The sequence below is a fragment of the Hemiscyllium ocellatum genome, chromosome 7 (assembly GCF_020745735.1).
Source record: "Hemiscyllium ocellatum isolate sHemOce1 chromosome 7, sHemOce1.pat.X.cur, whole genome shotgun sequence".
Classification (NCBI taxonomy): Eukaryota; Metazoa; Chordata; class Chondrichthyes; order Orectolobiformes; family Hemiscylliidae; genus Hemiscyllium; species Hemiscyllium ocellatum.
The window spans coordinates 54,712,604-54,736,080 of record NC_083407.1 but is presented as its reverse complement, the minus strand read 5'-3'; the positions used below and the strand labels follow the sequence as shown (position 1 = coordinate 54,736,080).

Genomic DNA, 23,477 nt, shown 5'->3' with positions numbered 1-23,477 from the left:
GATGAAGTTCTAAAATTAAATACAAACCAGAATTGTCCTTAAATCCAATTTTCCAAATGTGCACAGTTTTATCCATAGAGCCAGTTGCAATTAGGGGGAGATCACGTGCAAATGCACAAGCCGTCACATACCTGAAAATGTTTAAAAATTAATGCATAAGAAAAACAGACAAAACATACAAAGTCAAAGACTACAGCAGATAGTTCACTGTGTCAGGAGAATGGTCTCCTAAATCCAATCATTCAAATTAATTATACAGGATGAGTTAGCTTTAATATTACCAAAGAAAAAGTATTTTCCTGCTACCTTTGAGACTCTAGTTACTATGTGAAAGGTCTGAGAGAATGATTTCCTTAAGCACATCATACTGTAATGGTGGTCGTGAGAAGATTCTGAAAAACTGAAATCACTACTTCAAAAGCTTCTTAAAACCAGTTATGCAAGAATAAAATGTCAATCTCTCTGCCAAGTGTAAAATCTGCTGGTTTCACACAACGAACGATCTGAAACCATGATTGACCCAGTTTGCCAGTGAAAATATCTCAGAGAAGGCCCCACATCTGCTGGTGCCCAGAACCAAGATTATGTATAAAACAATTAATACAAATTGACTGAAACTTGCTCTCCCAAGCAGACCAATTTTGGCCCAAAGATTTAGTATCTATTACAGTTGTCACACCACATGGGATGTATGATGCAAACTAAATTGGCAAAGATCTCACAGCCCGGATATCTGATAACGTGCAAGTGATGCCTGATTCTAAAGCCTGAGCTATTTTTCCATTGGTTGCTGGAAACATGATAATCACCTTGCATTTCACCGTTGTTCCCAAACATCAATGTGGAAGCGAGCATCATTCATCCTGCAAAATATTCCCTAACTTCCCAAACTCAACATAGACAATTCCAGTGATATGAAATCTAAATTCCTATACCAAAGCACTATAAAAGGACTGATCTGTAGCGAGTTAAGTAGACTCCCTATTGCCATTGCCAAATAGAGCATTTTCAGGGCTTCTGTGGAAATCTATACCCTGCTAGATGAAGGGATCCAGTACCTAATCCAGATGTACATTAAGGTGGCTAGCTCACAGACTACAAAGGCCCTGATAGGGCCTCAAAACTCAGCCAGATGTAAAGTGTGGATTTGTTCTACAGAACATCTGGATCCTAAGAAAACACCCTAAAGCTGCTAATCTGAGAAACGATTACATCTTTTAGTCCAAACCAACTGCTTCGTCCCTAAAATAGTAAATAGCATAGAAGAAAAACTTGAAAATGCCAAGAGACCTATGAATAAACCTAACAAGCAGTGGTCTCAATTGTTCTACAAGATTTGACTGTAATGAAGGTAGGTTAAATAAAGGAAGCCATTCAGTGGGTCACAGGAGAAAGTCCCCAGAAATGCTCTTTCTGGATCCAAGGAACTCTACTAGAAAATTATCAATATTACAGATAGCCATACCTACTAAGCCAAACAATGACTCTGGAAGCAATATGGCCTATAACATTCTGGAATATATCTTCTATAGAATCATTCCTTTTGTTGAGTCATTGTTCTCAAGTAAGTGGAATTCTGATCTAATTACAGTTACTATATTCAATTTTTAGCCCTCTGGTATGCATTGAGACTGGATTCAAAAGAAAAAGGTGAAAGAAAGATAAAAGCAGAGACCACATGGTCAAAAAAGAAACCTATACTGCTGTCTGACAGCAGTGAATCTCCACAGCTACTACCGTTGCTGTTTGAGTTCAAGTATTTCTGGACATTGGAATGCATCTAAAATAGATTAACAAACAGCAAATTCACAGCTGACCTTGGAGAAACCTGTGTGGAAAAGCTCACAGCACAGGATAAGCTGTGCATAATTTTTAAGTGTAACCTTGTTGTAAATCTGTAATAGTGAGTAGAGTGGGGTTTTTTTATTATATGTTTTATGGAGACCTATCTCTTGATTAAAAATATAAAACACAGGTACTAAGTTAGCCTGGAGCAGCGTTTTTTAGAGCAGTAAGATGGTGCTATTTTCTGGGCCTGTAGACTGTTAAGGTGCAAAGATGGCCTTTAGTAGAGTAATCTGCTTGTCCTGTTGGATGTGGGAGATTAGGGAGAGTTTCCACGGTACTGATGTCTGTAAGAAGTGTGTTTGGTTGCGATTCCTATCAAATCGGTTGGAATGGCAGTTAGAGGCAATGAGGAATTTACAGGATCTGGAAGGTGTGATGGATGACAATTACAGGAAGGGAGAAAAACCACTGATATAGTCAGGTAGATGAATTACCTCCAGGAAAGGTAGAAGAGGGAGACAGGTAGTGCAGGAGTCTCCTGTGGCTATCCCCATCTCAAATAACTATGCTGTTCTGGAAAATATAGGGGGTGGTGAACTCTCAAGGGAATGTCACGCACACAGCCAACTTTCTAGCAATAAGACTGGCTCTAATGTAACAAGAGGTTCCAAATGATCAATTGTGATAGGGGACTCTCTAGTCAGAGGCACAAACGAACATTTCTGCGACCAACAGTGAGAAATCAGAATGGCGTGTTGCCTCCCTGGTTCCAGGATCAAGGATATCTCAGAGGGAGTACAGAATATTTTCAAGAGAGTGGGGTCAGCAGGAGGTCATTGTATATATTGGAACTAACGACATAGGAAGGGAAAAGGATGAGATCCTGAAGGGAGAATATAGGAAGTTAGGCAGGAGTTTGAAAAGGAGGTCCTCGAGGGTGGTAATACCTGGATTACTTGTGGTGCTGAGCTACTGAGAGTAGGAACAGGAGGATAGAGCAAATGACTGCGTGGCTCAGGAGCTGGTGCAGGCTGAATTGGCTGGGCTGTTTTCCCTGGACCGTCAAGAGGCTGACGGGTGACCTTGGAGAGGTTTACACAATCATGAGGGTAGGGTAAATAGACTAGGTCTTTGCCCTTGAATGCGGAAGTCCAGAATTAGAGGGTGCGGGTTTAGGATGAGGGGGGAAAAATTTCAGAGACCTAAGGGGCAACTTGTTCCCGCAGAGGGTGGTGCGTTTTTGGAATGAACTGCCAATGGAAATGGTGGAGGCTGGTCCAATTAGAACATTTAAAAGCATCTGGGTAGCTATATGAATAGGAAGGGTTCAGAAGCATATGGGCCAAGTGCTGAACAAATGGGACTAGATTAATTTAGGATATCTGCTCTGCATGAACATGTTGGACAAAAGACCGTGCTGTACATGTCAATGACTAAATCCAAGCGCAGCTTTTGTGGAATTGAGAATCATCCCTACGGGATGAAGGGACTGATACAGAATCTTGCAAGATCAACGTCAGTCACACATACTGCCACTGATCTCAATGCAATCACTAGTAACAAGCAATGTGGATAAAGGGGAACCTGTGGGTGCAGTGCATTAGATTGTCAGAAGGCAAGATATCAAGTTCCTACACAAAATAAGAGCCCATGTTATGGGGAGGGGTTAAAACATATTTGCATGAGGATTCATTAGTTACTAGTAAAAAAAGTAGGCATAAATTAGTCATTATAGATTGATAAGATGAAGAATGGAGTACCACAAGAATCAGTGCTGGACCTCACCTATATTCTGCTTCAATTACTTACACAAAGGGACAGAATATATGGTCGCTATATTTGCTGATGATCCAAAGTAGTTAGGAAAGTAAGTTGTAAAAAGGATATAAATAGTCTGTGAAACATTATAGTGAAAGAGAGTGGACAAAAATTTGGCCTTTTTTTTGCATTCAGGGGATATGGACTTCACTGGCTGGGCCAGCAATTTTCACCCATCCTTTGAAGGCCTTTAAAAGTGGTGAGCTGACTTCCTGAACCCACTATTCCATTTAGCGTAGGTACATCCACAATGCTGTTAACCTAGCTACACTGAAGGAATGGTGGCAATAATGAGTGGCTTGGAGGGGAACTTGCAGGTGGTAGTGTTCCCAAGTATCTGCCATTCTTAACCTTCTAAAGGATAACAATCATGAGTTTGAGATACTGTCTAAGAACCCTTGGAGGATTTCTGCAGTGCCTCTTGTAGTGTTTTGTTGGAGATGCACTCAATGCAGGAAATAAATTACGTGCTGCAGGATTCCTAGTCTCTGACATGCTCTTGTAATCACAGAATTTATACAGCTGATCCAGTTCAGTTTCTGGTCAATGGTAATTTCCATGACGTTGATAGTTTTTGGGATCATAGGGGGAGATGGGAATTGTCTAGTTTGGCAGAAAGAGTAGAAAAGCATATTATTTAAATGAAGATATTTTGCATAATTCATGCAATACAGCAATCGGGGTAATCTGGCACATGGGCTTATTTCAAGTGGAACGGAACAAAAAAGTAGGATCAAAACCAGAAATTGCTGGAAAATCTCAGCAGGTCTCGCAGCATTTCTGGAGAGAAAACAGATTTAACATTTCAGGTCCAGTGATCCTTCAGAGCAAAGGAGTAGGATGTTTGTTTCAATTGTTCGAGTCGACATCTAGAGTATGGTGTACAGTTTTGGTCTCCTTGTTCAATAGGATACAATTACATTTGAAGCAGTTCATTTGACTCATTCCTGAGACAAGTGTTGTTATGGACAAAGGTAGTGTGTGGAGTTTAGAAGAAAGAGATGAGAATTTAGAAATGATAACAAAAGGAAATAAATGCATACAAAATGGAAAAGATTACTGGGAAACCAGAGGATTGGGAAATCTTTAAAGATCATCAGAAAGCCATAAAAAGAGCTATAAAGAAAGCAAAGATAGGTTGAGAGTAAACTAGCTCAGAATATAAGAACAGATAGTTTCTACAAATTCATGAGAAGTCAAATTTAATAATGGGAAATGGGGAAATTGCAGGAGGTGTTGAAGAGGTATTGTGTGTTGATCTTCACAGTGAAAGACACCAGTAACACGCCAAAAATTGATAATGAGGCTTTGGCAGGTGAGGACCTACAAACAATTGTTATCAGTAAAGAGGCAATGTTGGGCCAGCTAATGGGGCTACAAGTAGACAGGTCTCCTGGCCCTGATGGAATGCATCCCAGAATACAAAAACAAAATGGTAACAGCAAGAGTAAATGCACTCATGGTAATTTACAAAACTTGCTGGACTCTGAGGCAGTCCCGTCAGATTGGAAAATAGCAAATGTGATGCCGCTGTTTAAAAAAAGGATTAGACCAAAGATGGGTAACTATAGCCTGTTAGCTTAACTTCTGTAGTGGGGATAATGCTTGAATCTATCTTTAAGAAAGAAATAATCAGACATCTGGATAGAAATTGTCCTATCTGGCAGACTCAGCATAAATTCATGAAAGACAGGTCACGTTTAACTAATTTACTGGAATTTTTGAGGACATTACGAGTGCAGTAGACAACAGGTTACTGGAGGATTTGGTGTATCTGGATTTCCAAAAGGCTTTTACATAAAAGTGTGCAGTGTTACAGGTAAAGGATTAGCATGGATAACACAAAGCAAAAGTGGGTATACAATAGGTGTTTTCTGGTTGGCAATCAGTGGCTAGTGGTGTACATCAGGGATCAGTGTTGGGACTGCAATTGTTCACAATTTACACTTGGTCCCCAGTTCCTATATAATGTGTCAAAATTTGCAGATGACACTAAAATGAGTGGTAGGGCAAAATGTCCAGAGGGACATAAATGGGTTAAGTCAATAGGCAAGGTCTGGCAGATGAGTACAATGTTGGTAATGGTGAGGTCATCCATTTTGGTAGGAACAACAGCAAAATGGGCTATTTAAATAGTGAAAAACTGCAGCATGCCGCTGTGCAGAGATACCTGCATGTCCTTGTGCATGAATTACAAAAAGTTTGCAGGTAATTAAGAAGGCAAATGGAATATTGTCCCTCATCACTGGAGAGATGGAGTTTAAAAACATACAAACCTATAAAATTTGAGTGAGACCAAACAGGTTAGATGCAGGAAGGATGTTCCAGATGATGGGTGAGTTCAGAACCAGAGCTCATTGTTTAAAAATAAAGGGTAAACCTTTTAGGACTCACACTAGGAACTTCTTCACCTAGAGAGCGATGAGCCCATGGAATTCACTACCACAAAGTAGTTTAGTCCAAACACTGTGTTTTCAAGAAAGAGATGGATATAGCTCTTATGGTTAAATGAATCAAAGATATTAAGAAAGGATGATATTAGGGTATTGAGCTTAATGATTAGCCATGATCATTTTGAATGGTGGAGCAGGCTCAAGGGGTCATCTGACTGACTCCTTTACATTTCCATTCTTTCTGCCAAAGTGCATATCTTTACATTATTGTCCATCTATTGCTTACTTAATCTGTCTATATGCCTCAGCAGGCTCTGCATGTCATCCTCACTACTTGCTCAGCCACCGATCTTTGAGGTCTTAGTGAACGGTAGCACAGCCTCAGCTGAATGGCCTACCCGCCCTGTCCCTAATCATATGTATGCTGGACAATAGTATGCAAATGTGTTGCTGGTCAAAGCACAGCAGGCCAGGCAGCATCTCAGGAATAGAGAATTCGACGTTTCGAGCATAAGCCCTTCATCAGGAATTCTCTATTCCTGAGATGCTGCCTGGCCTGCTGTGCTTTGACCAGCAACACATTTGCAGCTGTGATCTCCAGCATCTGCAGACCTCATTTTTTACTGGACAATAGTATGCTCAAGGATATCATCAGTACTTTAAAAACGATTGATTGTATAAGTATTCTCCATAGTCAAATCCTGCATACTGACATGGCCCAAATATAACCATATTCAATTTCTTGATGATCAAATGAGGACCGCAACACAGTGTATCACCAACTTCCTCAACTGGCCAACAATTTGGCCGCTCATGCTGTTATAAAATCACTCTCAAATACATTCTCTGTGATATGACAAAAATCCAACAACTGGAGGAAAGGCTAAGTACCTCCATCCAGCAAAACTTAATAACAGGTCTCACCGTCACGAGACTAAATGAGCCTTTCGGATCCATGTGCTTAACAATCAACAATGCAACTTTAACTCCATTCAACTTTCCAAACTTCAAGGTTGATGAGAAATCACAAATACTTTGTGAAAGTCTTCAAATAGTAGATCCCTGACTTTCATCTTCTGCAAAGGTCATAGGTAAACTAAATACTTGAGAAAATATACCTAATGCAAATGTTTGGTGCACAATCAGAAAACTGAAACCAGTCTAGCATGCATTTCTGGTCACCAAGAACACATGACAACTCATGCCTGATTCACAAATATAAAGGAGTCGTCATAGCGATAGTTGCATCAGGACTAGTGAATGTAACTGGCTTATCCACTTGAAGGTAAATTGTTGCTGGTTATAGTTAAGACGACTGCAGTTGCTACTGCATATTTACACAAGCCATCAGGAACAAAGACATACTGTCTGTAATCAAACAGTGTGCCTTGGGGGAAAATTTTATAGAACTTGTACTGTGGACCAGTGATCAGGCAAAACAAGAGTTACATATTCTCTTCTCCACAGGACATTAACTTGATTAATTATTGTATAGTTAATCAGAATGTCCATCATAACCACGGACAGGACGGAAAAGCTCTACATCTATGTTTACAATTTTATGTAACTGTAAAACTTTACTAAACTTGTGAAGTATTACCAGAGTGCAATTGAGTTTAACTGGATTGGACAATGAAGAGTCCTCCTGACTGATGGGCAAGAGACCCAGGATTTTAAATGTTAATTACATACCGTTCATGCTGTGTCAGTGTATAAAGCGGTGCTCCACTGTTCTACATAATAAAAAAACAACAATGAAATTGAACAAATTCATAGCTGAATTTTTAAAAGAATTATACAATCATATAAATAAAACGTATCATAGAAACATAGAAAATGAGGCGGCTGCCATTTGGCCTTTCAAGACTGCTCCACCATTCATCATAAGCATGGCTGATCATCTGACTCAAAAGCCAGTTCCTGCCATTTCACCATTTTTATTTTTGATTCCTTAACCACAAGTGTTACATCTAATTCCTTTTTTAAAAAATTGATTGTTTTCTGTGGTAGCAATTCCGCAGGCTCACTGCTCTCTGGGTGAAGAAACTCCTCTTCATCTCAATCCTAAATGGTTTACTTTGTATTCTTAGACAGAGACCCCAGTTCTAGATTTGTCCCATTGTCCAGAACATCTTTCCTATACATACCCTATCTAGTCCTGTTAAATTTTGTATATTTATATATGACATTTCCCTCCCCTCTTCATTCTTTTGAACTCCAGCAAACATAATCATAACTGAGTCATCCTCTCCACCCCCCCCTCCATAAATCAGTCCGGTAAACCTTTACTGCACTCTCTCCACAGCCAAAATATCCTTCCTCAGATAAGGAGACCAAAACTACACACAATATTCCAAATGTTGTCTCAACAAAGCTCTAAATAACTGCAGCAGGACTTTAATGTTCCTGTACTCATTTGCCTTCTTCATTGCTTGTTGTACCTACATATTTACTTTCACTGACTGATGTACGAGGATATCTATGTCTCATTGCCTCTCAATTTATAGCCAGAAAATAATCTGACTTCTGGTTTTTGCTCCCAATGTCATTTTTATTCTCAAAGGACAGCCTCACATTTATCCACATTATACTGCATCTGTGCACTTTTTCAACATGTCCAAATCACAAGAAGCATCTCTGCATCCTTCTCACGTTCACTCTCCCGCCCAGCTTTGTGTTGTCTGTTTATTTGGAGATATTACCATTTAATCCCTTCATTCAAATCATTAATATATTCTGACATTAGCTCAAGTCCTAACACTAATCCCTGCAGGACCCATCTTGTCACTGCCTGACATTTGGAAAATTATCCATTTATTTGTACTCTTTGTTTCTTGTCTACTAACCAGTTTTCTATCCATCTCAAAATACTAGCCCAAAATCCAATGCGTTCTAATTTTGCACTTATCTCTTACATGGAACTTTGTCAAAAACCTTCTGAAAGTTCAAATAAACCATATCCATTGGCTCCCCATCATCAACTCCACTAGTTATTCCTTTGAAGAATTCCATTATATTTGTTAAACATGATTTTGCTTTCATAAATATATGATGACTATCTGATCCAAACACTCAGCTTTTAGGCCTTTTACGAAGGACTCTAGCATTTCCCCACTACCATCAAGGCAACTATAATTCACAGTTTTCTCAGTCTCCCTTTTTAAATAGAGGGGTTACAGTAGCTACACTCCAATCTGTAAGAATTCGCCATAAGTCAAAAAATAAAACTGCACAATTCAGTTGTCATGAATATTGCATTGCGTAGAAATATTATACAGCCAGGGTCAAATAAAGCAAACCTAATTAGCTATCAGACTGGAATTAAAAGATGAGGGTGTCACTGGCTAGGCCAGCATTAATTGCCTATCCCTACTTGCCTAGATGGCAATTAAGAGTCAACTACATTGCTGAGAGTCTGCAGTAATGTGTACATCAGAGTAGGTAAGGATTACAACCTTCCCTAAAAGGCATTAATGAACTAGATGGGTTTTTCTGACAATCACCAATGGTCATCATTAAGCTGTGAATTTCAGATTTTTATTGAATTCAAATTCCACCATCTGCCTTGGTGAGATTTGAACCCTGGTCTCCCTAACATCACCTCGCTGTCTGGATTAACACTCCAGGGATAAATCCACTAGGCCATCACCTCCTATTAATGGTATAAGACTGACATTAATTTCAAATCGCCATTGTTTGAAATGAAAATCATACGTTCTTTTAGAAGGTTGCACAGTTTTGAATACTCCATTGTGACATTTTCAATTTGCCTAAAGCACCATTTAGGTAGACTTACCGAATTCCAAATGATTATAGATTTGTCAACAGACCTTTAAAGAGGAAAAGAAGTTTTGAACTAAAAACCAGTTTGAAAAAAATCACTGTACTAATTGTCATTTCTATAAAATAAATAGTTTCAATGATTATCTGTGTTTATTTCACGAATTGCATTGTTCCATAAATGAGATATTGTTCTCATTTAACCAGTCCCTTTTGAAAGGAACACTGGCAAAACAAAACATGCTCAATACTTAAATTTTAACAAAACTTTTAACAAAAATTTATGAGTGTTCACAGAATTTACTCTTAGGGTTAATAGCTAAGACACTGACATTCAAGAATGGATTTGATAGATGAATAAATAAAAGGACTTTAAAACTTACAAAGCAGGAGGATGTAACACCAATACAAGGCAGCTATTTGGATACAAAAACTAGAGTGGGACTTAGTATGCAAGCATTAAAAAACAACTCTAAATGGGATCAAAAGAGGAAAAAAGTACTAAGTAAGAAAAATGCATGGCTCTTTACTTGAATATGCATAATATTCAGAATACAACTGAATCAGTAGCACAAATATGGGTTATGATCTGATAGCCATTAGGGAGAGTTGGTTACAAGACGAACGCTGGGAACTAAGTGTTCATGTATATGTGTCCTTTTGAAAGGACAGACAGGAAAGAAAGGGAGGTTGGAGCAGAATTGTCAGTATGGGGTGGAATAAGTGTGATAGCAATAAATTGTGCAAAATTAGAAGACGCAGAATCCATATGGATGGAGGTAAGAAAACCACTGGTAGTGGGAGGACAATAGCTAAATAGTGGGACAGAGAATAAATCAGGAGATTATGAGTCAATTTCATTGTTACGTTCTGCAGGATTGGTATAATCGTCTGCAATATGTGGGAACAGCAATGAAACATTTCAGAGGTGCCAATAAATAAGTGGTTGAGCTATTTGACTTTGGATTCAATTGAGGTAGTATATGATGAGTGAAATGGGACAGATGTTGCTGATGAGAAACAGCCAACTTATTTACAAGGATGCAGAGCATACATGTAACAACCTAAATTTAACATAAGTGGCGCTTATTTGAAAAATACTTCAAAAATCTGAGGAACCTAACTGCCAATTTCATTTCTCAAATTTTGTCAAGACTTAACAGGTATGCAACTCCTGAATTTTAAAATAATAAAAACTGGGGCAAGTACAACCATTTCAATGAAAATACAATTTCAGAATACGAGAATTCGCAGGTATCAGGAATAAATCTGTACTTACCCAGAAACTAAGATCTGCCCATCTGGTGAAAAACAGCATGACAAAACAGGAGCTGTGTGCCGGTTTAATGAGCATTTCATTCTGAGGTCACAGTCTACAAGCATAAAAAGGATTGAAAATGTGGAAGGTCGCAATGCAGAAAACATTCCAATGGATTATGATCATTCTAATACTTCTTTCTCAACTAAATTAAGATTACTCAACAGAATTGATGGTCAATATTACACACAATTTACAACATAGATTGAGATCATTGAATCCAACTGGTCTATATTGTGTTAGAGCCCTTGGTGATTTTCTTTTTCTTTGCAAATAAATTTTGGTTTGGAGCTGTAAATAGGGAACTCAGAGTTAAAGATGACTTTTGGACTGTGGGTAACAGCTTGTGTTAAAAGGAAAGCAGACCAACGAAGTTTTTGCTTATTCATGGGGCAAATCTTGGAAGTTAATTGCTGACCGGCTCCTGATCAAAAGTTTCTGTAGATGCCTCATCACTAGAAAAGAGCATTATGTTTAAAGAAATATCAGAAGTTGGCAAATAATGAGGTCAGTATTTGAGAATTGGTTCTAGCAAGGCTAGAAATGATTTTTTTGCTCAAGCAGATGGTAGATGTTGTATGGTAACGGAGATCTCATCGAAGAGACATTCAATCTATTAGGGAATGGTGAGTTTGAATTTGATTTTGGACTTTATTTTCTGTGAGCAAAGGAATCTGGCTGTTGATGCTGCGGCATGAAGATTTGAAAGCTCCTTACCTAACCTCCCTGATCAGTTCTTGGAAGTTCAGAAATAGGAAACTAAGTTATGTGTATTGCTGTTTTTATGTGAGTAAAATGAAAAGGTGATTTTGGTTGACATCTTCGGAAAATCCACCAAGAAGCCGCTATCTATGCCTGCAGAATAACATTCTGTGAAAACCACTTAAGGCGAGTTTTGTTAATTCCTTTATCCTTAAATATTTATTTATCTGCCTTTTGTATGAAAGGGCTGAAAATAAAGATTCTTAGGTTTTAACATAGACCAATTAATTTGTTTTTAATTTTGCTTCACTACAGTTATTATACTGTTAATAAATAGCTAAGTCTATTGTTAAAGCTACAAACTGACGTCGAGAATTGGTTATTCAAAAAGTCGGATAAGAAACTATTATTTTCAATTTTGAGGGTGTTTGAAAGTTTCGATTTTACTGTGTTGTGAATAGAGGTAAAAAGGCTGATTTGGTTCGGCTGTCTGATTCATGTCACAACAATAGGTGTTTAGCCTTCTCCAAAACATATTCACACATATCAACATAACCATCTACTCCTTTCTGCCTTGCACATATCTAGCTCATCATTTAAATGCATCATTCTACTGCCATAATGGAGGAGACTTCAATGTTTCACAATCAACAGATTGTTCTATGAATATATTACCCTAATTTTTATTAATGTTCTCTCACTGACAGGTTTTCATCTTTTTGATGGGAAATATTTTAAAACCAACAAAGTATTTCCGATATTGTTTGGAAGGAGACAGGTGACAGTAGGTATGTTATTCCTTTCAGTTCCAGCCTATATGGGTGGTGCCATGGCAACTGGCCTTATGGAGGTGCCTTTAAATTGGAAAAGACTGATTACTGAAGGACAAACATTGAGGGTGGTATGGCGACCCCTCTTGGGATACTAATTACATTCTCCAGTGTTTAGATAAATTTAAAGTAGCAGCAAAAAGCCTTCAGCCCCCGAAAAGTAAAGATCGCCTTCAGGTGCCATCAGTCAGTTCCGAGTTCCCTGAAGCGTTCTGCAAGCAGGCGGCCTGTCTCCCCAATATAGAGGATTCCTGATGAAGGGCTCTGGCCCAAAACGTCGAATTTCCTGTTCCTTGGATGCTGCCTAACCTGCTGTGCTTTAACCAGCAACACATTTTCAGTTCAGGTGCCATCAGACTAACTTCCATCTTCTGGGGCCGCACCATCTTATACCCCTCAGTATCCTAAAATTCCCATCCCCACCCTGGACCCAGACCCTCTTATAGACGGAATTGTTGCTTTCGTTGCTACTCGTCCTCGCCGAACCAGTCAACCCAGGTGAACTGGACACCATAAATGGCACAAGCCTTTAAGGAACTTAACTTTAAGGAACTTCAGCGCCTGTTCTGGACATCCCTGATTACATGCAGCCTTTTCAGCTGTATGTTAACAAAAAGGAGGGATATGCATCCAGCACTAAAACAAATGCATGGGGATCTTAGGTATCCTGTAGCCTTTTATTCTGTACAGTTACCACTTGTTGCAAGGGAAATGCCAAACTGTTTACAAGCTGTGGCAGCTGCCGCTGTAATGGTAGAAAAGGCTACCCCTGTTGTACTGGATTATCCTTGCACAGTTTTTGTTCCTCATTCAGTCCCGCTGCTGCTTAATTCAGCAGAAACTGAGCATTTTGTAGCATCAAGGAGAACTGGCTAGGAGGACATCTTACTTTCTCACACTAATCTTACGGCTTCAGCGCACCCCCACTTTAAACCCTGCCACCCTTCTCCCCATTATAGAAGATTCCCCGGCAGAGGAGCATGATTGTCTGCATGTAGTCCAAGAGTTTGTCACCCTGTGCTCCGACCTCACTGAGACTCTGTTAGACAACCCAGACATGATCCTTTTCACAACATGCATACCTTTTGAAACCCTTGAACCCACTATGCTGCTGAAAGAAACTCTGCACGGGTGGCCGAACTGTTTGCTCTTACCAGAGCCTGTATCCTTGCTGATAAAATGTCTGCTAACATTTACACCGACTCCAGATAGGTCTTTGGAGTGGGACATGAGTTTGGAACCCGAGGAAACAGAGATTTTATCATCTCTCCTGGAAGGCCCTTGCAGCATGCCCTGCTCATCAACAATCTTTTACAGGCTGTTATGCTCCCCTGCGCTGTGGCTGTGATAAAGTGCATTGCCCATACCGCCACTGATGACCCAATTGCCCGAGGAAATGCTCACACGGACCAAGCTGCTAAACAAACAGCATCAGCTCCCACTGTATGGGTTTTACAAGCTTGGAAGAGGAGGGGAAACAGCAAAGGTTTTAGATCTAGTAGAGAAAATGCAAGCTACACAGCAACATGCTCCACAAGTCAAAAAAGACAGCTGGACGTGCATAGGAGCTACCGAATCCCATGACGGAAGGTTCATTTGCCAAAGCCCACTTACATGTTCTTGCATTGGCCATCCATGGGGTCAGGCATGCAGAAAAAGGAGGAATGATACATGCAATGCGACTAACTTGGTACGCACTGGGCTTTGCAAGAGCAGCACAAGTGTTAGTATCAAAATGTCTAATGAGTCTTCAAAATAATAATGCTAAATTTTTAGCCATTTGATCATCTGCACGTCCCAGACGGACTGTTTAATCATTTACAGATTGATTTCGTTCAGATGTCAGCTAAACAAGGTTTTAAGTACATGTTGGTAATTGTCTACATGTTTTCTAATGGGTCAAGGCCTCCCCCACAAGGGAAGACAATGCTAGAACAGTGGTCAAATGCCTCCTGAAGAATGTGATCTCTAGGTTTCGAATTCCAAGGAACATTAACATCGACAGAGGCACTCAATTTACTGGTGTAGTCACAGAAAACGTTAGTAAAGCACTAGGCATCATGTGGAAATTTCATAATCCCTATCAGCCCCAAACCTCAGGTATTGTGGAACGGATGAATGGTACCCTTAAAACCAGCCTAATAAAGATCACACAGGACATGGGCCTGCCTTGGCCAGAAACCGTACCCTTATCCCTATATACCACAAAAAAACCAGACCAAAACAACCACAGGACATACCCCATTCAAGATCCTGATGGGAAGACCAATGCCCATGGGTGCAAGACCTTCTAAATTTCCTGTGGATACGGCATTATTCTTGACATAGGAAGCTCCTCTGGATTATGTCAAAGCACTCTAAGATGATTTCCCGTAACCATGATCAGGTAAAGGAGGCCATTCCTGCATCTAATGATGATTGCATCCCTTCCAATCTGGGGACTATGTCATGATAAAATCATTAGAAAAGAATTCTCTTTTTGCTCCGTGGAAAGGCCCATATCTCGTCCTCCTGGTAACCTGGATGGCTGTCAAGATTGAGGGAAGACCTGAGTTGACTCATGGAACTCGCTGCAAGAGAGCGTCATCCCCAGAGGAACATCAACAGAAAACACCAGAGGCATCAGCTCACCCGCCAGGCACAATATGTGGAGAATGATCGCCATTTCAGTCTCTGTGTTGTTCCCTGCCTTGTTCACACTGACTGTGCACAAGGGGAACAGGGAAGATGGATGATGAACTCTGTCACAAGGGAGTTGCATGTCAACACTTCTTTACATGATTTATATTTATGCACAGAAGGTTAACCACCCTAGCTGTGTGTGTGTGTGTTTGCGTGCATTTGCGTGCATGTGTGTGCGTGCTGAGGCGGTAGGTTTGATTGGGAGTCTCACCACTCTTTCATGCAAGGTCCTGACAGGACCAATTATTTCACGAATGATAAGTTCACTTGGGAGTCTGTAAATTATACTATGGAAAAGTATACGGGTTGGTTTCAGCCTCACTACTACCTCTCGCATATATCCCCAGCTCTGTTCCCTCACTAGTACCACAGGAAAGGGTAAACCCACAGGAACCATTTGCTTTAAAAGCAACAACACATCAAGATGGAATGCTGGAACCAGTAAATGTATCCATTCCCTTCTCCGTACCATGTCCGTGTGCCAGTCCACTACCGCTGGGAGTATCCTGAACCTTGAAGTTCCCAATAAAACTACTACAAGTGCCAAGTTCATAACACTTTGGACTGGAACTCAAACCAATTACTTGAGAACTTATAATGGCACCTATTTCATTTGTGGCCACAAAGCCTACCCCTGGCTGCCACTCTCCTGGACTGGTAGTTGCTATCTAGAGTATGTGGTACCCTTTATTTAGCACGCACATTCCTTCCCATTCCACCGGCCTTGGCTTTGCACCATTAGATCTATAACTGACACTGAGGAGTTCTTTGCCATTCTCTTCCCCTCTTATGGGGCTGGTCTACTGGCAACAGAGGTCAGAAAACTGGCCTCAGTTCTTGAGGAAATCGTAAATGGCAGCCCTTGACCAACTTTGTGTGAATGGTGACGACCTCTGCACTGTCGCCCAACAAAACACATTGGTCTTAGATTATCTACTAGCCGAGAAAAGGGGCACTTGTGCCCTCATAGGTGCAACATTCTGAGCCAATATTCCCGACTCCAGTGAGAACATTATTAACCTCACCAATCACATTCGAAAGTCTGCGTGCAAACTCTGTAACACTGGCTCCCCTTGGGATCTGTGGAGCAGGATGGGCGGATGGCTTGGTGCCTTAGGAAAAGCCCTCATTATACTTGTTGTCATTTTCGTTTTTATTTAGGCTCTTATCATTTGTCTTAATGAACCTATAATGAACATATTACGACCCTCAGTCCAATTAACGTCCCAGTTGGTCAAGATCCCCTTGCTGAAATCCTTCACCCTGATATAGATGAGTACTCCATTTGTTCCAAGCCTCCATCACTGGACAATCTCCCAGATGCCAGCAACATTCCCCCTTTTTCAGGTAATCCTGACCTGCTTGCTTTGATCTTATGATCAAAAAGATGGAATTGGGGAAGCTGTTTTTGCTGGATGCTTGTTTAGAGATTTTGGTCAGTCATGGTGTTGCTCTCGCCTGGCTTGTCCCATCGCCCATGGTGGCTCCAGCGTGCTAGAACACATAACTTATGCTTTTCCCACATGAACTGTTTATCTGTAGAAAGTGCAACTCAGCCATACGTTATCAACGGGCAAATGCAGTATCTGGAGTGTGCATTGACTCAAGGTCTGAGAACAGTAGCTTGTTAGGTATAGTCTTGGACTGTGCCTGGTGGATGCTCATGTAGACCATCTAGTGGTTCTGTTTCTGATTGAGCAACTGTCAGCTCGGACTATATAAATCCATGGCGACGTGGTGTGCTTTGGAGATGCACCATATGTACTAAGAAATGGTGTACTCCCTATGATATCATGCAATAAATTTTATCAATGCTCAAGGCCCGAGTCCGGGGAATTTCTTCAACAGCTTCTCACAAAGCTCTGCAATATACCTGAACAGGTTCTGGGGATTTATCTACCTTTACGTGTTTTAAGACATCCAATGCTTCCTCTCCTGTAACATGGATACTATTTAAGATATCACTATTTAGTTCCCCAAGTTCTCTAATTTTCATATACTTCTCCACAGTAAGCACTGATGCGAAATACTATCTCACCGATCTCCTATGGTTCCATACATAGCCTTGTTGATCCTTAAGGGGCCCTATTCTCTGCCTAGTTACTCTTTGTCCTTATCTGTTGAATCTCTTTGGATTCTCCTTAACCCTATTTGCCAAAGACATTTCCTGCCCTCTTTTAGCCCTCCTGATTTCCCTGTTAAGTATACTCCTACTCTCCTTAAAGTCCTCTCCAGATTTCTCCAACATGTAAGAAACAGGAGCACAAATAGGCCATGCAGCCCTTCCAGTCTGCTCAATCACTGCTAAGATCACAATAGATCCAAAGCAGGCCAGGCAGCATCCGAAGAGCAGGAGAATCAATGTTTCTTGCCCAAAACATTGATTCTCCTGCTCCTCGGATGCCACCTGGCCTGCTGTGTTTTTCCAGCACCACACTTTTCAACTCTGGTCTCCAGCATCTGCAGTCCTCACTTTGTTCTCCTCCATGATAGATCCACTAAGTCAACTCAATACAGCATCCCAGAGGTAACAGCCATCAAATTTAAAATAATCCTGAACATTTGTCTTTTAAATAATCCCCTATCCATTCTAACATGTTGCCACCTTAACTCTAAGGAACCTTATCTTGAGAAATATCATTGTGTCATTTTATCAAATGCCTTTTGAAAATCAAACAGAATGGGATTCACTTGCTTGCTTTTTCTCTATCCTGTTTGTGACATCAACAAACCTAGTATACATTTTCTTTTATTCACTTGTTGGACATGGGCATCACTGGCAGGCCAGTATTTATTGCCCATCCCTCGCTATTCTTGAACTGAGTGGCTTACAAAGCCATTGCAGAAGACAGCTGAGAGTCAACCGCATTACAATGGATCTGGAGTCACATGTAGGCCAGACCAGGTGAGGACGGCATATTTCCTTTCCTGAAGGATATTAGGAAGGTAGATTGGTCATCAGTAGATTCTTAATTCTAGACTGTTTTTTAACTGAATTCAAATGCTATCATCATTAGCTGGTTTCTGGATTCATAGTTTAAATAATACCTCTAAGTCATTACATCCCTTTACAAAATCTTATTTTCTCTTTCATAAACCATGGTGACTCTATCTAATCAGACTATTTTTTTCAAAGTCCCCATTATCAATTTTACCATTTCCAAAGTAATAGATTCCAGCATTTACCCAATGACTGTTGTTAGGCTAAACTGACAAAGATCCAGGTTTTCTCACTTTATAATTTCTTGAATGGTGTTCCACTGACTATAGCGCAACCTACAGGGAGTTTGGAATATTAGAACCATTGCGTCTACTATGATCACTGTCACCTCTTTTAGAAGCGGTGAATGGAGACCATCGAATTCACTGAATTCTTTTCATTTTCAGTCCCATGGAATTCTCTAAAAACTTTTCTTTTTTAATATTAAGATTTAAGATTCTCACTCAAGCCTTGGTCATGCCTATTTTCAAAATGCTTTTGTGCCTTCTAGTCTAAGGACAGAAACTATATATTTTTCATTACCTTTCTTCCATTTCTAATTTCTCTTACCTCTAAAGATTCGGCATTTCTTTCGCTATTCTCTTACTTTTTACTTAATTGCAGAAGATCTTACAATCACTTTTGTATTTCTGAATAAATTACTCTCATTCTACATTTTTGCTCTCACTTTTTTTTGGTTATCCTTTGATGGTTACCTAACACTCTCCCAAACATCAGATTTATTACTCTTCTTGACAATATACAACTTCTTTTCTTAAAATTTTTAGTTGGTCTAGGATGGATGTCTTCTCCTGAGAATTTATAATTTTTCAAGAATTATGAAGTATTTAAATGTTTATCATTTCTCATCTCCTGTCATACCTTTAAATCTAATTTTCCAAATCAACCTTTGCCCCTTGCCTTCATACCCAAGCAATTGACTTTAAGCTCAATACTCAGTTTCAGATTTAGGTACATCACTTCCTAATTGAAAATGTGTTGCTGGTTAAAGCACAGCAGGTCAGGCAGCATCCAAGGAATAGGAAATTCGACGTTTCGGGCATAAGCCCTTCATCAGGAATCCTGATTCCTGATGAAGGGCTTATACCCGAAACGTCGAATTTCCTATTCCTTGGATGCTGCCTGACCTGCTGTGCTTTAACCAGCAACACATTTTCAACTGTGATCTCCAGCACCTGCAGACCTCATTTTTTACCCACATCACTTCTTAACTCAATTTTACCATATTATGATCATTCTTCCAAAGAGGATCCTTTTTCACTTCAGGCTCACACTTAGGGCTAAAGGAAAGATTAACAACAAGGCACAGTGAGCGGAAAACAGCAAGAGTTGAGAAAGGAAACCAGATTGCGGAATTAAATGGAGAGAAAAAATCTGACAGGATTTTTGAGCCAGTTAGGTTCAACTCATCAATAGCTACATAAATGTAGAAATTAGACATCAGAAACGTGTTTCTAACTGGTAAGTAATTTTTGTTTACCTTATTGCATACAGCGTGTCTTTGTTAGGACTAGGAGTGCTAAATGAGGATAGCTGTAGCTTCCATTTACAGGTTTCCAATGTTTTGTGGTGTGAAATAGGCAGGAAATCATTGCCAAATTAGATGCCAAAATTTCCACTGCAAATATTTGGATTTTACAATATTCTACATTAATTTAAATTGTAACAAGCAGAAAAAGTACAGATTACAATCTCCATGATGATAACTACAAAATTATGACAGTCAGGTATCAGAAGACATAAGCAGAAGCCAATAAGATTTTAATGGATAGCAACAGTCAACCACGATTAATGCACTGCGTCTCTTCCTAATTTAGGACAAAGTGGCATTGACAGTCAGAAGCAATGTTTGGCTGACAGCTTGAAGCAACTCAACATACCTGCTGGCTCTTTACAAGACATAATCCAAAAATTAATTTTGTTGTCCTGACCACAAGAAGCCATCAGAAAGCAATGTGATTCTGAATTATCCATGTCACCTGACAAAGCAAAGAAAAAGTTATAATGCAGCAATGTGTACAAAATACTTAGAAACTGATAAATTACATGACCTATAATGAACATATTGCATAGAAGAGACAAAAATATGATTATGCGTATAAGCACCAGAATTCAGCCTTGCAAGATAATGGCTTGCACGGTTCTGGTCAGTGGATATGGACATCAGCTGGTATGATGTAGGAGTCCATTCTTGCATGGTAGCTTTTGCCACATTTGATGGAAAGGAAGACAAAGTGCTGAGAAGGTGCACAATCTGCTGGTCTCAGTTTTCTCTGGGTCAAGTCTTGGTCAGCTGAACTTTTGTTTCAGCTTCCAATACACTTCCATTCAGCCTGCAGAGGTCACAGCCATAGTCATCTATCTCCCAGTAGTTGGTGTCAATGTTTCCATATCTCATTTGCAAAAGTCTTAGCTGTAGAGGTATGTCCACCCAGGAGGTTGAGCGCCAGTGGCCATGCAGTACATCTTTTGTTATACAGTTGTCATCTGCCTGATGAATGTGACTGAGTCACAGTACACGTTATTGGCTTTGCAATGAGCATATGCTAACGAATTAGCATGCCAAGAGAAGCCAAAGAAACATTTGAGAATATGGAAACTGTTCAGCTTTTCTTCCTACTATCAGTATCAGCTCTGATCTTTTATAGATGCACCAACTGGCTCCTAGAACTTCCCAATTTAAAACCGCAAACGACCCAACTATTCTTGGACCACCCACAGAGTGCAGCAAACCAGTATAGGTTGGTTGCCTTCTCAACAGTTCAATTAAGCACCAACATTGCTCAACATGGAACATGGCTCTGACAATCTAATGGGAAAACATTTTCTTTTGGACCTGATGCTGTTCTTCTTTCTTTTCATTAAATCCTGAACATTGCACATAAAATGCTCAATATTCCCAGTTTCTGCTATTTTCATTGAGCATTTCACACATCTGCTGCTATGACAGTGGGGGCCAATAACTTTGTTTAAATCCCCAGTCAGAGTGCATGTAGTGGGGGTCAGGGGAACGGCAGAATCAGAGCCAGATTTTAGGAGCAGATTCAAAATAAGAGATCAATGTGTTTCTAGCACAGTCATCTTTTAGAAAATGTTTTTACTTCTTTATTAAACATTTTACTTATTCTGCCTTTGATTTGTCATTTGAACTGAATATGCTCAAAATGACACCTTTGATACTTACCTTCAAAAGATCCACTATCAAAAATGTGGTGCACAATCAATTTTCTCAAAATACTATTTCATAAGTATTAAAATATTAGAAGTATTTTGTTCTGCAAATATGAAGATATCAAGATAAAACATACCGTTGATTGGTTGAGGTGAAAATACACAGCAGGTGACTCCCAAGTCATGAGCTGTTTTCTTATTTAGAAGGCACTTCATTTGGCAATCCCAGACAGTCAGCTCTCCAGAGGTTGAGCCAGTTACAAAGTAGTTTCCACCAGGAGAAAAGTCACAAGCAATTACCGATCCATCCTCAACAGCACTTGTCCTGAAGTTAAGTAACAATTCAGATGAGCTACAAATGTTAGAGGGCTTTCTTCATAGCCTCCTTCTAAATAACATACAAAAAATATTCAGACAGAAAATATTTAACAAATTTTATACTCAAACAGAACAACATGAAAACAATCATGATGAGGTTATGGTATAATTACAGACTGGAGGAGGAGAAAATTGTACCAGGGATATAGCATTTTGAGATGGCAATGGATTGAAAAATAGAATAATAATATGAATGGTAAAAAGGACACAGGAAGACAGAGACTGTTAGGAGGGATAGTGGATGGAAACAAAAACTGCTAAGAGGAAGTAGCGATGCTATTGTGACCAATGGCACCCTTTTATTAAACTCTAATAAGTCAGGATTGGGGTGGGCCCGAAACGTCGAATTTCCTGTTCCTTGGATGCTGCCTGACCTGCTGCGCTTTAACTAGCAACACATTTTCAGCTCTGATCTCCAGCATCTGCAGACCTCACTTTTTCCTCAAATACATTTCCAAGTCAGGATGGTGAGTGGCTTGGAGGGGAACCTGAAAGTGGTGATGTTGCTATATATCATCTGCCCTTGTCCTTCTAGATGGAAGTGGTTGAGAGTTTGGAAGGTGTTGTCTAAGGATCTTTGGTTAATTTCCACAGTGCATCTAATAGATAGCACACACTACTGTGACGTGACTGAGCATCAGTGGAGGGGGGAGTGGATGCTTATGCCAATCAAGCGGATATGAAAAATGTGCATATTCAGAAACATGAAATAAAAATGGAACTCCAGCTGCAAGAATTCCAGAGATACTTCTCTGCTCAGTAGTAAGAATGTGAAACTAACTGATTTGTTGAAATAAATAACAAGTACAGTTATGTGAAGTGAGATACATAAATGGGGAGGAAGGGGGAGAAAGACATGTTGATTAGTGAAGGTTCATGTGGACCATAAGTATCTGCATAAACTTGTTGGGAGAAATGACAGTTCTGATGTAAATTTATCAGCCCAGCTCTGCATCCTGTCACTGTCCCATTGGAACCTACAACAGCCCTTCACACTATCCACAACTCCTCCAACCTTCCTGTCATCGGCAAACTTACTATCCTACCCTTTCAACTTTCTCATCCAAGTCGTTTAAAGAAATCACAAAGAACAGAGGTCCCAAAACAGAATCCTGTGGAACACCACTGGTCACTAAGCTTCAGGCTGAATACCTTCCATCAATTACCATCCTCTGTCTTCTATGAGCCAGCCAGTTCTATATTCAGACAATCAAATTTCCCTGCATTCCATGCCTTCTTACTTTCTGAATTAACCTACCATGGGGAATTTTATCAAATGCCTTGCTAAAATCCAAAAACATCACATCCACTGCTCTACCTTCAATGTGTTTTTGTGACATCCTCAAAGAATTCAACAAGACTTGTGAGGTATGACCTCTCAAAGTCATGCTAACTATCTCTAATCAATCTATGTTTTTCCAAAAAAAAACATAAATCCTTTCTCTCAGAATCCTTTCCAATAATTTGCCCACCACCGACATAAGACGGATTGGCCTGAAATTCCCAGGGTTGTCCCAATTCCCTTTCTTGAATGAGGGAATACCATTTGCCACCCTCCAATCATCTGGCCATATTCCAGTGGACAGGCGCGGACACGAAGATCATCGTCAAAGATG

At 39.9% G+C, this 23,477-nt stretch overlaps 1 protein-coding gene across 3 annotated transcripts in view; it reads right to left on the bottom strand.

Annotated features, from left to right (window-relative positions):
* The window catches only part of wdsub1 (WD repeat, sterile alpha motif and U-box domain containing 1), a 45,958-nt gene that overhangs the window by 9,229 nt on the left and 13,252 nt on the right, over window positions 1–23,477 (bottom strand). For 2 of the 3 annotated variants that reach the window (XM_060827219.1, XM_060827221.1), the window contains exons 3-8: window positions 21,621–21,808; window positions 20,193–20,291; window positions 11,059–11,152; window positions 9,796–9,829; window positions 7,692–7,732; window positions 28–131 (exon numbers count right to left, since the gene is read on the bottom strand). In XM_060827219.1, coding sequence (XP_060683202.1) covers window positions 28–131; window positions 7,692–7,732; window positions 9,796–9,829; window positions 11,059–11,152; window positions 20,193–20,291; window positions 21,621–21,808 — 560 coding nt within the window. The remainder of the gene's footprint in view (window positions 1–27; window positions 132–7,691; window positions 7,733–9,795; window positions 9,830–11,058; window positions 11,153–20,192; window positions 20,292–21,620; window positions 21,809–23,477) is intronic. The other variant, XM_060827222.1, reaches the window with a different exon arrangement.